General features: G+C 46.5%; 4 protein-coding genes across 4 annotated transcripts; 1 reads left to right on the top strand and 3 right to left on the bottom strand.

The window, feature by feature from the left end:
• Positions 1 to 2,487: 2,487 nt before the first annotated feature.
• On the bottom strand, positions 2,488 to 3,585 carry C7974DRAFT_474773 (putative alpha/beta superfamily hydrolase; the record flags this gene model as incomplete). Its single annotated transcript, XM_046146613.1, has 1 exon — positions 2,488 to 3,585. The coding sequence occupies exon 1, from the start codon at positions 3,526 to 3,528 to the stop codon at positions 2,488 to 2,490; it is 1,041 nt and encodes a 346-aa protein (XP_045994359.1). The 5' UTR covers positions 3,529 to 3,585.
• A 2,567-nt stretch (positions 3,586 to 6,152) lies between these two features.
• Positions 6,153 to 8,083, bottom strand: C7974DRAFT_441779 (MFS transporter; the record flags this gene model as incomplete). Its single annotated transcript, XM_046145377.1, has 7 exons — positions 7,884 to 8,083; positions 7,782 to 7,818; positions 7,285 to 7,605; positions 6,905 to 7,161; positions 6,676 to 6,853; positions 6,320 to 6,624; positions 6,153 to 6,271 (listed from the first exon to the last, which is right to left on the bottom strand). Exons 1-7 carry the CDS (start codon positions 8,047 to 8,049, stop codon positions 6,153 to 6,155), a joined length of 1,383 nt encoding a protein of 460 aa, XP_045994358.1. The 5' UTR covers positions 8,050 to 8,083.
• Positions 8,084 to 9,491: 1,408 nt separating this feature from the next.
• On the bottom strand, positions 9,492 to 10,470 carry C7974DRAFT_441770 (uncharacterized protein; the record flags this gene model as incomplete). The annotated part of the gene is made up of 3 exons (XM_046145376.1): positions 10,360 to 10,470; positions 10,161 to 10,307; positions 9,492 to 10,104 (listed from the first exon to the last, which is right to left on the bottom strand). The coding sequence occupies exons 1-3, from the start codon at positions 10,380 to 10,382 to the stop codon at positions 9,492 to 9,494; spliced, it is 783 nt and encodes a 260-aa protein (XP_045994357.1). The 5' UTR covers positions 10,383 to 10,470.
• A 1,420-nt stretch (positions 10,471 to 11,890) lies between these two features.
• On the top strand, positions 11,891 to 12,196 carry C7974DRAFT_295464 (uncharacterized protein; the record flags this gene model as incomplete). Its single annotated transcript, XM_046137678.1, has 1 exon — positions 11,891 to 12,196. A coding segment is annotated over one exon (306 nt), but the record flags the coding sequence as incomplete, so codon positions are not given.
• Positions 12,197 to 13,051: the final 855 nt, after the last annotated feature.

Here is a 13,051-nt window from a genome sequence, read left to right as displayed (position 1 = left end):
GGTCTAGGATGATCTTGGAGGCGGTGGGTCACGATGAAGCGTTGTACTGTAAATAGCAGTGGTATGTGAATTTATCCCCACTCCAAAGCGGCTTGTTGAGATTCGCTGCCGTTTACTATGGGCGAGTGTATCAGATATTGTGTGTCCATTTAAGCCCCGGCTCATCAATTTGATACCTATAACCTTCCACGAAGCACACTAAGTGGCCAAGCGACGGAATCTGAACAACTACAAGGGAGAGCCAATTTTCACTCACATTCTTTATCGGTATTGCCTCTGTAAGGGGGACACTGGCTAAAACGTTTGTCAATCGTCAAGCAAGACTTAGACTAAAGCTTAGCCGCAAGCATCATTATAAGAGAGCTCTCTAAAGAATTCTGAGATTATCTAAGGTTGGTTTAGCCTGGAAGCCAAAGTCTAAGCCAAGTACGGCATCCTGTATGATGGCACGTGCAACTTTGATCAGACTGGCTTCATGGTAAGCCAGATAGTCTCTGGAGCAGCTCTTACAGATGCAAAGAAATTAGGACGATCGGAACAAGTCCAGCTAGGCAAGCAGGAGTAGGCAACAATTATACAGGTCATTGATGCTATAGTATAGGCTATTCAAGGTCTGCAACTATCTGTCTAACTGGTACAAGGAGGAAACAGTGCCCCTAGACTAGGTATTTAGAGTTTCTCATAACAGCTAGACTACTGACAAGCTTATTCTAGACTAGATAGAGCATTTTAACAGGCACACAAAGGAACGTACTGTTAGTACCTACTGTTTTCTTATTATCAATAGTTATAAGAGCTACAACTCTCTTATGTTCTAGAAATACTGCAAGGATAGGAGGATTATTGCTTTCTATTTACCTCTTTACTTTCTACACCTTACACAGCCTCTTAATATAGGTTGTTTTGCTACTTCAAAGAAAGTGTAGAGGCGCTAAGCAAAAACCCTTATACGTAACTAGATTAAATATATTACTAAGTCTAAGTTTCTACTGTGCTTTATTTGCGCATGTAATACTGCTATTACACCTAGCAATATCTGAAAGGGTTCTGAAGCGCTAGACTAGTTCTATTTAACCTAGAATAGGTTATAAGTAGCCTTAATATAAAGCTGTATACTCTATTACTACTACTACCTGTTAAGAACAAGCTCTAGCAGTTGCAAACCCTAAGCAACACTCTTAAACTTAGGTTACAATTAATGCTTGTAAAGACAAGGATCTAGAGGTATGTAGAAAGCTTACTAATGTCTATAGTTAAAGACTCTATCTTAAAATACTCAGAAGCTGCTAAGCAAAGCAGGTAAGGCAATTGCAGTAGCTAATAAGTTACTAAAGCTGTATAACTGCAAGCAGAAAACGAGGTTATTAGTTATAATATACAAATATTACTTGTACAAAAACGCATGTAAAAGTTAATTCTAGCAAATGTTTTAGCAGCGTAGAAGGTATTAGAGCTGCGCTTAATTAGGCAGCAGCTCTACAGGCTTAATAGGCCGCTGTATTACTAGAGAAAGCAGCTAAGAAAGCAGTAGCAGCTACTTTTAATTCTATGTGTAATTTATAGCAAATGTAATTGTTATTGTTAAATAAATTACTATGCAGTTTGTAACAACGTTCTTAGTTAGGTAGCCCGAAACTATAGGTAGCCTGAAAGTAGATAGACTAGCTTAGGTACTTTTCAAATGGTGCGGACTACCTAAAGTCTAGTACGCTAGGCTGTAGCCTGCAGCCTGCTTCTGATTGGTTGTAAGGTGTGGTTAGCCAATCAAGGGCGGCTATTACATAGTCTACTAGACTTTAGGTAGTCTGCACATTTTGAAAAGCATTGTAAAATGCAGTGGCAACTTCTTAGCAAAATCATCCCACAAAATTACCGAGCACACATGTTCGACTTCTTTCACGGATTGGCAAACGACTGTATTCCGTCCCGGGCATCTACCTTTAAGGTATCTGCACCGCACACTCGCACATGGCCACGTCACATGCAGCCGTCGATCTCACGTAACAGGGTAGAGCTCCGCGCCGGCTGCATGCCGGTGACATCGAGACGAGGCTGTAAGGCTGCCCAGAGGGCTTGGTCTGGACTGCGTATTTTGAAGGTACAGACAACAACATCACCACAGAGCCTAGCCCCAGAGCAGAAGGGTGAGAGTATAAGGATTGCCCTTCATCATATCAGTGACGAACGCGTGGGGAAAAATTTATCAGGGGGTACGGACGGTACTGTTGAAGCTTGAAGTAGGTAATACACGGCCACTCAGGGAAGAAATTCCAAAACAGCGGGAATTCGAATGTAGAAAACCAGAAGACCACAGTATATTTGATCAAAAACTATGTCTGCTAGCTGAAAGCCCCGTTTTGTCCTCGTGTGACAGGCACGAGGGGAAGAACGTGATCAACAAATATTACCACACGGATGACGAAATGAGGCAGCATCAATGAAACTTAACGCTGAGAGAAAGACTCATCGCCAAATTACATCTAACGTTTAGATGCTGAGATGCGTGCGGAAAAATTCGGTGATTCTACCGAACGGAATAAGATCAACACGATCGTAGAGGTCAACATGGCCAGCACCTGGGATCCACAAAAGCTCCTTCGGTTCAGAAGCAAGTCTGTAAGCGTTCTCGCTGAACTCACGGGAATGAGCCTGGTCGCCTGAGATAAAAAGCAAAGGACGCGGCGAGATGTCCTCAATGTTGTTAAACGGGTAGAAATTCGCCAACTTTGAACTGCTTGAGAGGATTGAGCCTGTTGTCTGGTTGGCTAACGCTCCTGGAGCTGTGTACTCGCCGCGTGAAGTGCGATAAAAATCGTAGAATTCGCGCTCGATAGCGGTCGACTCGTTCGTAATAGTTAGCGGTGTGCCCAGGCCAATTTGAGTTTGGCCACCTGCCGCTTCGACCCAGCGTTGCTCTGATACTGCAGTTATGATTGCCTTGCGTTGTTCTGTGCTCCTTGAATTCCTTATGCCGTTACGAAAGGCAGAGCCCATGTCGTACATGCTTGAGGTTGCGATAGCTTTCATACGTGGATCGATCTTTGCAGCGCTAATAATGTAGGAACCACTACCACAAATGCCAAGCCCGCCGATGCGCTCACGATCAACGAAATCTAGCAGGCCGAGATAGTCTATCGCCGCACTAAAAGCTTCTGCATAGAGTTCTGGAGCTACTGCCTGACGTGGCTCCCCCTCGCTGCCACCAAAGTAAGGATGATCTAGGGCAATGGTAACAAAACCCTGTTCAGCTAACTTGGTGGCGTATAGGTTCGCACTTTGTTCTTTTACTGCTCCTGCAGGATGGCTGAGAACAATAGCTGAGTGATTGACGCTGAGATTGTCTGGAGTAAAAAGATTGCCCGCGACCAAAGTGTTGAACATGGTGGGGAACGTGATTGGTTGGATCGTTACGTTGTTGCTGCGGTAAAAATTGTCGGCTCCGAACGATACGTTTTGAGCGGTCGCTGAAGCTCCGAACATAGTTGTTATTATACCCATCTGGGTGATGGCTTTGGAAGTGGCCTTCATGTTTCTGAAACTGGTCGCTTAGCACGCTTGCAACGTAGGCTGACAGAGAAATCTGGGTGTTAGTGCTACTGCATTCCAGCGGTACATTGTTGATCTTATAGCTGAAGAGATGACGAGATACTGCAACGCCCTGGCTTACGTCAAGGCTCAGCCACGCTCGGAGATTGGCGATGAAGAAGGAAAGAAACGACCGACTCGCGAACATTGTCTTTACTAGAGTGCGCGTCTTAGTGGGTGTCATCTACGTGCGTCTCGGGAATTTGATTGGCTAAGAACTGACACGGTGATTACTGACAGCTGCGCACGATCGTCTGAAAGACAGGAAACATTGATGAGAGGGCCTAAGCGACTAGCTGAGCGCACGAAAGTGTTCGGCTAGGCGGAGACTTCTTGAATAAGCTGGGTTCATTGAGTTACGCTGGCTCATGCCCTGTTACTTGAGTGCAACGCCCAAGGTCTGCATCGACATCACTTCGGCTGGAAACTACAGACGTCACTAAGGCAAGCCGCTGACAGTCAGATAATTTAGGTAGTGTAGAGAAGGCCCAGCTTAACGAACCAGCAAATAGCGTTTTTTAAACATTCGACTTCGAGTTGGCATCACATTGCAATCGAACGTGCAAGATAAAATACTATAGTGTCCAGTGTAGGCTTTCTAAGCAGAAAGCAAGGTTAAGGGGTGCAAACTAAAGATTCTCTCATACTTATTTATAGTGTGTATTACCAAAAGTTAAGACTGTAGAGCTATACACCAGGAGCATTAGTATCCTAAGGCCTTCCAGGAGGTCCGCGCCGTAGTGGCTGTTGCCAAACAAGAAAAGAGGTAGAATGAGGGAAAGGCAGCCTGCACGTCGTGCTGTAGGTGCTCGTAGCAACTCAACCTCGCGCGTCCTTTACTAACATGCACTCACACCACCTACTGCGGCCGCACCGCTACTCTATCGGTTTGAATTGTATATAGAAGATTTTGCCGGACCGTTCATAAAGCATTCTTTCAAAATTTCTTTAAATTATCATACAGCCTCAGATTTGTGATTGCCGTAAAGGCGGTGGGTAGGCGTGCATTGGTTGAATCCGTGCATTGAGCGCATGGACATGATATAGTAGGTAATCGGCCAGACTCGATCCGCTACGCTACGGTACGGGTTAGCGTCTGTTGCGTTGCTGGAGTCATGCAGGCTGCTGACCGGCGCCAAGGTATTCCCTTGAACGTCAGCACCAGTGACTCCTCGAATACTTTCAGTGTCAGTCATAAGGCTCATTTAGCATCTGCAGGGCTGTTCACTCACACTACGCATCCTAGTGCCGTTGTCGCAGACCGATCCACTTCATGTCAGCAGTCTGCATATTTCTGCTAGATCCGTTTTCGACGAAACCCTGGCTGGGAAGCTGCAATGTCAGTAGATCACACATCAAAGTCCCTGATTGAGAGCGCCGCGCAGCGCACTAAATTAAACTGGTTGTTCCAGCGTCTTGTTTTATGTGAAAGCAGACATGACTGGACAGGTATCTCCAGTGCCACGCAAATTCCTGCAGGGAGAGTGGGCTCGACAAATGCTCCGATTGCCTGGGCTTCCACGGATTTCTAATATCGCAGGGCCTTTCGCCTGTCAACGTAACTGGTGATTTTGGCAGTCCTGCGAAGTTTGAATCTCCAAGGACTAAGAGGCTGTACGGCACTTGCGTCGAAGCGGCCACGGCCTCAATAACGCATGACGTCAAAGCCCGAAGTACAAGCTCTGATAAATCATTTCGCGAAACATGCATACACGCAAGGGAAACCAATAGTAGCGCACCTACCACTTCTTCTCAAGTACAACGTAGCCACTGCATCGTTGGCAAATGCTGCATTCTTGGGTATCACCGAAGACTTCTCCAGGTGGGAGGGGGCCTCTTCCATGAACGAGCAAGGCCTATTGTTGGGCTTAACCTCTTACGATCATTTTGCACATTAGCCAGCAACGCTGAACTACAGCCTAATGAAAAAGCAATCCGGATCGATTGCTTTACATAGTGAAGGTTACGGGAAAACATGCTCAGTGCCTTGGAGCATCCTGAGATGTGCAGTAAAGATGAGTTGTGTTGCTATATCTTTAAAAGAGATCTAATGATTATCATATACGTCAGAACTGCTTTAGACCAGTAGAGGCGAAGACAGCAGTTCAGCGAATTATCAATACATAAACTCAGGTTTCATCGTTCTAGGAGTTTCTTGACGCACCCGTCCAACTACAGAACGAAGAATGTGACAGCGGAGGGAAGCAAAAGAGTGATATCCCAGCGCAAAGATACAAAACTTAGCGCAAATGTATACTGAAGAAAGCAAAGTCACACCAAATGACAGGACAGGTGTCCCTCTCGCACCAGTCCTAATATCTACCTCCCACTCACCCCACTTCCGCTGCGCTCATACATCTCCGCACATCCATTTCCCACTCTCGGATCCTAACGTGAGCAGCCTGCTGCGTTATGGCTCAGCCTTTAATACGTTCTAAGTCAGCCTATGAGACAATGCTCACACTCCGTAGTTTATAGACCTCCGTGGAAGCTCAAGCCTTGCTTTCGTGAACCTCCATATCTGCGGCAATTTGACGATTGTCGAGTTCATTATCAGATTTATACAGCTAAAGAAATACAAGCCCTTTGTGACGCAGGACTCTTGTCTTAAACCAGTAAGGTAAGACGGTCTTCACTCGATACGCCATATGAGTGCGCGTGGGTACAGCAAAAACATAATCTAGTTCTGCACGACATTAGCAAGCGACTTTACGCTGGCGAAGTGATGATATGCCCTCGAGCGATTTCTGCTTCGTTTCCGGGAGCCAGAGAAAGATCATCACGAAAGCAAGAGCGTTCATGCCTGTGTAGAAACCGAACGTGCCCGTAGGCCCAAATGCTCGCAAATGGCGTGGGAAGGTCAAAGACACAACAGTAGCCCAAAAGTTGTTTGTGCAGACCGCCCATGACATGCCGAACTCTCTGTGCGATAGGGGAAAGACCTCGGCAGAGTACGTGAACGGAACTGGGCCCTCACCAGGAGAATAAAAGGCGTCGAACAAGTATATAAACAATGCAATCAATGCAAGATGCGCAGTGCTAGTGTCAGGTATGTAGAAACACAATCCTGTGGCTAGCAGAGTCTAGCACATGTTTGGAAACGTGAAGAGGAGCAGTGCACGACGTCCATAGGTATCAATGGTCCAGATCGCCGGCCAGGCGAAGATGAAGTTAATCAATCTGAAGCCCCATGGTGCAAGAAGAGCGCCAGTGACCGAAGCTCCTGCGTTTGCAAAGATGGTGGAAGAGTAGAATGCGATAATGTTTACTAGCCATCGTCAGTCACTGGTTTGAAAGGCTCTCAAAAGTCGCCACCTACTGCCACACATCTGCTGTCCGATCATCACAATACCAGACGCTTGTGTAGCTCTCCTAAGTCGAGGGATAGTGAAGAGCTCGGTAACACGTGTGAAGAAATTAGCGTGAACAGCAACACCGCTTTGCTCAATGACGAGCTTTTCATATTGCATGTGTGCATGGATAAAATAGGTCTCACGCGCAGCCAGCAGATTAGATCCTCTGAATCGACAAAGGGACTTGTAGGCACCCATAAATCTTCCTTTAGACATAAGCCACCTACTAGATTTCAGTAAGGTAGCTCGGAGCAAGGTCGTTTCGATCAAATACCTCGGAGACTCAGGCACGAAAAAGATGCCAAGAACAAGAGGGACTGCGGGCATAAACGCGGAGCCTAATTACAGTCTCCACGAAATGGCACCAGTGTCCTTGACAGCCAGGTTGGCTGAGGTGCCCAGAAGGATTCCGAAGGCTGTCCAAACCTGCGACGACATCACCAGCCCTCCACGGATAATGGTTTGAGCGATTTCGGCGGAGAACACAGGAACAGTCACCTCCTTGAGATCCATACCAACACCCAGGAGGAGGCGTGTGACGATTAGCTGCTGCCAGTTCTGTGTCAAAGCCATACCAACAGGTGCAAGGAGAGAGAAGACCGCGGCAATGAAGATAGTAACGCATCGTCCAAACATGTAATTAAAAGGATCGGAGATCCAGGCAGCGCTGAGAGATATTAGACGAGATGGTGAAAGTAGAAGTGTTTTAGAAGTCGCAATAGAAAGATGGCAAAGTAAGCGCAGGCGTTGATAGCACCGACAAGCCATTGGTTCCTCTCACATGTTCCGGCTAGTGCACAAGGTCCATCTGGACCCTCATCGATGCCAAAAGCAACCACAAACTATAGATTGGCGCCGTTTGAGCCAGTTTGATCCCAGCCTTGAATCGCAGCGGCGATGGAGTTGAGCAAATTGTGAGGTCCAAGATCTTTGGATGCTGTCAACGATGGGTGAACTCCCGACGCAAAGTATCTCTATGTTCGTCGTCAAATTCTTGCAAAGAGTCGACTGCAGCAGGGTTCTGTGCAGCCAGAGCGCCCTTACGCAGCAAGGGCAAGATTTCGTGTAAGTTATGTTCCCTTGCGAACTGCTCCACATCCTCCATCATCATCTCGCGGGATACGCCAACGAGCGAATTACGGATTCTATAGGGTTCTCAGGTCAACAGGTCCGTTGTAGAAGGTTCCATGACGTACTCTCCAGTAACATTGGTCGTGAGCTTTTCAACACTTCGCTTGACATTGTCTACTCTTATGTCAGTGTCAGGAAAAAAACGCGCAACAGATCGTACCCTCATTATAGATAAACTTAGTCCTACAGGAGGGAGCACTGTATTCACAGATTAATAGGAGTGTATGTCAGATCTGTAGAAGTCGTACAAACTTGTTGATTTCTGCCATTATTCTAGTCGTTTGTACTGATGCACAAAGATGCAATCAAGTAATAGAGCAGGAACAGTCAGCTTCAATCTGAATAAAAGCCTTTTGAGTCCTTTGTATTTATACTGCCGTGCAAAATTTAGCGTTGATCGATCGCTGACTGTATATGGCAGACGTGGGGACCCCGTGTTCAGCCCCTGTGAGGCTGGAGATGATTCGAAGACTAGCTGACTCTGGCGCGCAGGGTGTTATTTCTCATTAACTCGATTTACAAGCCCAATTTTCAAGTTCTCGATTCTTAGCCAAAACTCCACCTCCAGGATGCGGCTTACGCTATTGAAGTAGCAGCTAACACATAACCATCTTCTCAATACTTGGCAGTGCCTCGATTGATGTGCAGGACGAGGACATGCCGTCCCAACATGCAAGACCAATGGTCAGTGGCTTTGCGTATTGAAACTGAGTCTGTTTAGTGGGGCAACAATTTAAGGACCTCAGTACGTCATAGTCGGTAGTCATTCCCATCGACGACAGCATGCAATCACTTTGGTGGTTGACTACACAGCGCAGTCGCCAAAGCACATCACCAGCATAATCTCCGACTGGCTCAACAACTTAGGAGGGGGATAGTCGTTGACTGTCAGATTGAATTCCTGAATTGACAGCACAGAAACGTTCGCTTTGTGAAACAATGATCGTTGTGATCAGGGTCCAGCTTGGGTCCGCTGGACCGGGTAAACAAACACAAGGTCATAACGTTCGCTCAACAGCGAACCCTCGGGCAAGATAGTACTTTTCGAGATCAGAGGTAGCCTTGACCTCACAGAATCAGCCTCATGTGGGATCGGACAGTTGTGCCCGTTGTGTCGTAGGTTGCGGCCAAGCTGCATCGAACAGATATTCTACAAATCTCATGGACTAAAGCAGTGATTTAGTATGTATGCATGTATCTTGTACCACACAAGAAGTAAGATAAGAAAGAGGAAGTCAATTCTCTTGGTATAGAGAGAATGAAAGCCGGGTTGATCCTTCCTCACGCCGCACAAGGTCATAGTTGTGATTCGTAAAAGGTTCAGCTCTCGAAAGTAGACTGTAGTCGTTCATACGCAAGCACTGAAGAACCACAGTCTTGATGTGCGAGATGTCACGTTAGTGTACAATGCTAATGGAAATGTTATCCTGATATGTCTCCTGATACTGTATGTATGCGGACCCCATCAACACAGAAGTCTACCTTCTCACCATAGAAGCACAAACACCCTGCAATCAGTGCGCTTTCGTAGACCGGAAATAAGTAGCACCAGGCAAGGTCTTTGTAAATTTCCCCCCTAACATGGACATTGTAGTATGTTGCTCTTCCTTTGTAGGGACAGTATGTCTCAGTGTCGCTTTTGCTGAGATGCTCCCACTGGATATCAGTCGATAGCAGGTAGTATTGCGGTCGAAGTGAAGTCTCTAGCAACAGAAGAGGACTGCGGCTCTCGGCTAGGGTGACGCCAGCTAGTGTAACTTGGATCCTTCGCGTGGTGCGCAGAACGTCAATCCTTTTGTATGGATCTTTCGGCTGTCCATATATTGGTTCGTTTTCTTCAAACCACTGGTCAAGTTCGCCAAAGTCTACCATAACAAGATTATCCAGCTCCTGAGTGTTGAATATTAGAACGCGGTCTGTACTTTTATCTCCTACGGTCAAGCGAGCGAGATAGGCGCTGTCTCCTGTATCCATGATTGGAGACATCTTTATCAATATCGCATTAGACGCAAAACTTGCTGCTGGTACGAAGTATCTGGGATCAGTGAATTGTCAGTCAATTCGAGAGCTTCCTAGTCAGCGTTGACGTACCGAGGACGGTAAGGGCGTTCCCAGACGAAGTAGGCATCGAGGGTATCAAATGCGTACTTGCCATTGAACACACCCCGCACACGCCGTTGAGCGGGCTGATATCTGAAAGGCTCTCCCGATGTCAACGTTTGGGCTAGCTCAGTAAGACTAAATGAAGTTAGAGTAGTCGCAAGGAGTGTGTTGTTCAAAGGCAAATTACTTGATCTCTTGCTCTCCTATCATGATGTGTAAAGTTTTCTTTGCTCCGCAGGGCAAGGGAGCATCTGGATCTCGATGGGCCTGTTAATGGAGGTCCTTGGTAAGTTCGAATTCAACAAGTAGACAGCCTCGAGTGTCTCCTTGATCTCTTTTAAATAATCAGAACTCACGTAAGTAGCACAGTCCACATTGTCTCAAGGTCACGCTTATATTCGAGGTCACGCTTATACGAAGCCAAGTAATTAGTATAGGTTGGCAAATCCTGACACTAATCAACATGCTTTCTTTGTTAGGTGCTGTAAAGTACCACTGAGTATAATTTCAATAACGCACGCCCCAATATAGGAAGTGCGGAGGGACAAAAAGGCTAGAACAGCGCCCTGCCAAGACTGGGAGTGATCTCATTAGTTTTTGTGGCTTTGCAACTTTGGTTTTCCAAGTGTTGGTACAGTACTTTGCAAAACCGCCCTTACCCTTTGCGCAAACAATGATTCTGTAGGACTCGTGTCAGTCTAGGATATACCTTGCTTATCACACCCGACTGCTTGGTACCGAGTCTGGCTGGACTTAGGTAAGCTACCTGTAAAGCATGTTACTTGCTCGTTTGAAGCTAGCGGTCATCGGTAGCTGATGATTGGTCCTAGCTTGCAAGGAGCATCCCAAACTGCTAGTGACTCTGACCAAAGGGCGATGCAGCCGAGGGTAAGGGCGGTTTTGCAAATTACTGTAGGGTTGACACGCGCGCCGACACAGCAGTCTTGTCTGCAATCCGCTGACTTCTTAAATCCGTCTGACAGCCCAGTGCTGCAGGGCCCTGCTAGCGCCTGTGGCGCATGCACGTCCTTGTAACCTCTGCAAACAGCCGTTATGCAGTGTGTGCGCATGTAATCCACTATCACCGTTCTGTAGGGTCTTTGGTGCGAATAATTCTATATCGCATTTCGCACCTTGCATTTCGTATTTCACATCGTATATTTCCCTCGCGTCCTACATCTAACCTTTAGTAGATCAGGCTAAATAAGCCAGGGCGACACATGAAGATAGTCTCGCTGTTTTGCTAGTCTCTGAAAATATCACCTGTCCACAAGATGCGAATACCCCAGTCTGGGTTCGAGGGTCACAGGAGATTCGCCACTGACAGCAACTGTGATGCATGCTGGAGGCATTTATCGAAATGCCTGCTTCTTCAGAGTGTCTTTCTATCATTCTGTATGAAGTGCAGCGTAATATTCATTCTCTCCGAAATCTTACGAAGTTTTGTTGAACAGCTACTGTTCAAGTATGCAGTCAAGCCTAGCGCAAGAAAGAGGTATCAGAGAGCGTCCGCACAGTTGTGTCATGGTTTCACTGATAACGTCAGATTGATGATCTTCTACCCGTCTTGTCAGGACGACTCAGTGTGTTAACATGACATCTTTAGCTGCATGCCTGGGGCGATGTAGAACCCCTAGACTTTTGAAATCCGCCGAGATGTTCCCAAACCTCTTAAAAACTCATACGAAATGGAGCCTTTATAGAGCGCACAAGTACCAACAAATCTGACACACAATGAGGCATTTTATGTGCATCACTACACCAAGCATCTTAGCTATTCGCTCGACTGTACAGATGCTATGCCCCAGTTCATACTGAAAATACCAACCGAACTGGAGCACTGCTGTATCCTTCGCTATGCAGTGTTTGCGTGTGCCGCTCGGCACCGTGGAGACAACAAATCTGCTGAACATGTACATCAGCGATGTATTAAACTACTCGTCAGGCGCCTTGGAAAAACTCCTATGACCCATCACAACAAGCTCTTGTGCGCCATAGATATTCTGTGCATATACGAACAGCTCTGTGGTATGTAAATCATCTTTTCATGGTAGATTGTCCCCAGGCCCAGCCAATTATTGAAAAGCATTTAGCTGGATAATTAGCTATCTTAGACAGCCTATAGAACGATCGATCTATCGATCTCTCGGCACTGGTATTATACGATGCTGCGTTCTAGGCCTACATCTGTCAATCTCTATGCAATAGTATTGTCAGAAGGAGACTACTGAATTTAGGCTTCTCACCAACGGTCCTTTCAGCCCAGATCTCGACACACGATCCGGATTCTCTAGCAGGCTTCAGACTTGACACAGCTTGGGCTAATCAAGCTGCTTGAAATATGGCAAGCACCTATGAGTGGCAATGGTTCTGGGACTTAACCCAAGATTAGAGTAAAGAAAGGCTAATCAGCTTCAACGAGCTTTCGTCATGTTCTACTGGAGCAAACAGTGCGTTTCCTGTAGTATGGTTTGTTGCAAGATAGCACGGAAAGTCGTCCACCGGTGGACAGCTCACATTGACTAAACTGTATACAGCATTAGCATTTCAAATTTTCCATTTCTTCAATGTACTACTGCTGAACCAGCCTCCGGCGAATTCCAGTCAACGGCCAGAGTTCTCGGTCACACAAGGGAGGCAGGAATCAGTGCACAACAAAGATTAGTCTGTACAAATAACACGCTCTAGAGCGACTTTCTTGACCATGTGCGAGCTAGGTGCGGTGTCTGCATAGGCTTTTCTGAGGCAGCGCTAATTACCTGACCTCAGGCATTGCATTGTCTAACGTCTCCAGGACAAGGCAGCCGTGAGCCTGACTATAATGACGACGATGGAACGCATTCACTTGTCAATTGTTGTTAAGAGGATCAAGGTATTGA

This window comes from Boeremia exigua (genome assembly GCF_020726555.1).
Source record: "Boeremia exigua strain MPI-SDFR-AT-0100 chromosome Unknown C7974scaffold_10, whole genome shotgun sequence".
Lineage (NCBI taxonomy): Eukaryota > Fungi > Ascomycota > Dothideomycetes > Pleosporales > Didymellaceae > Boeremia > Boeremia exigua.
This window is presented reverse-complemented; position numbering and strand designations above follow the sequence as displayed.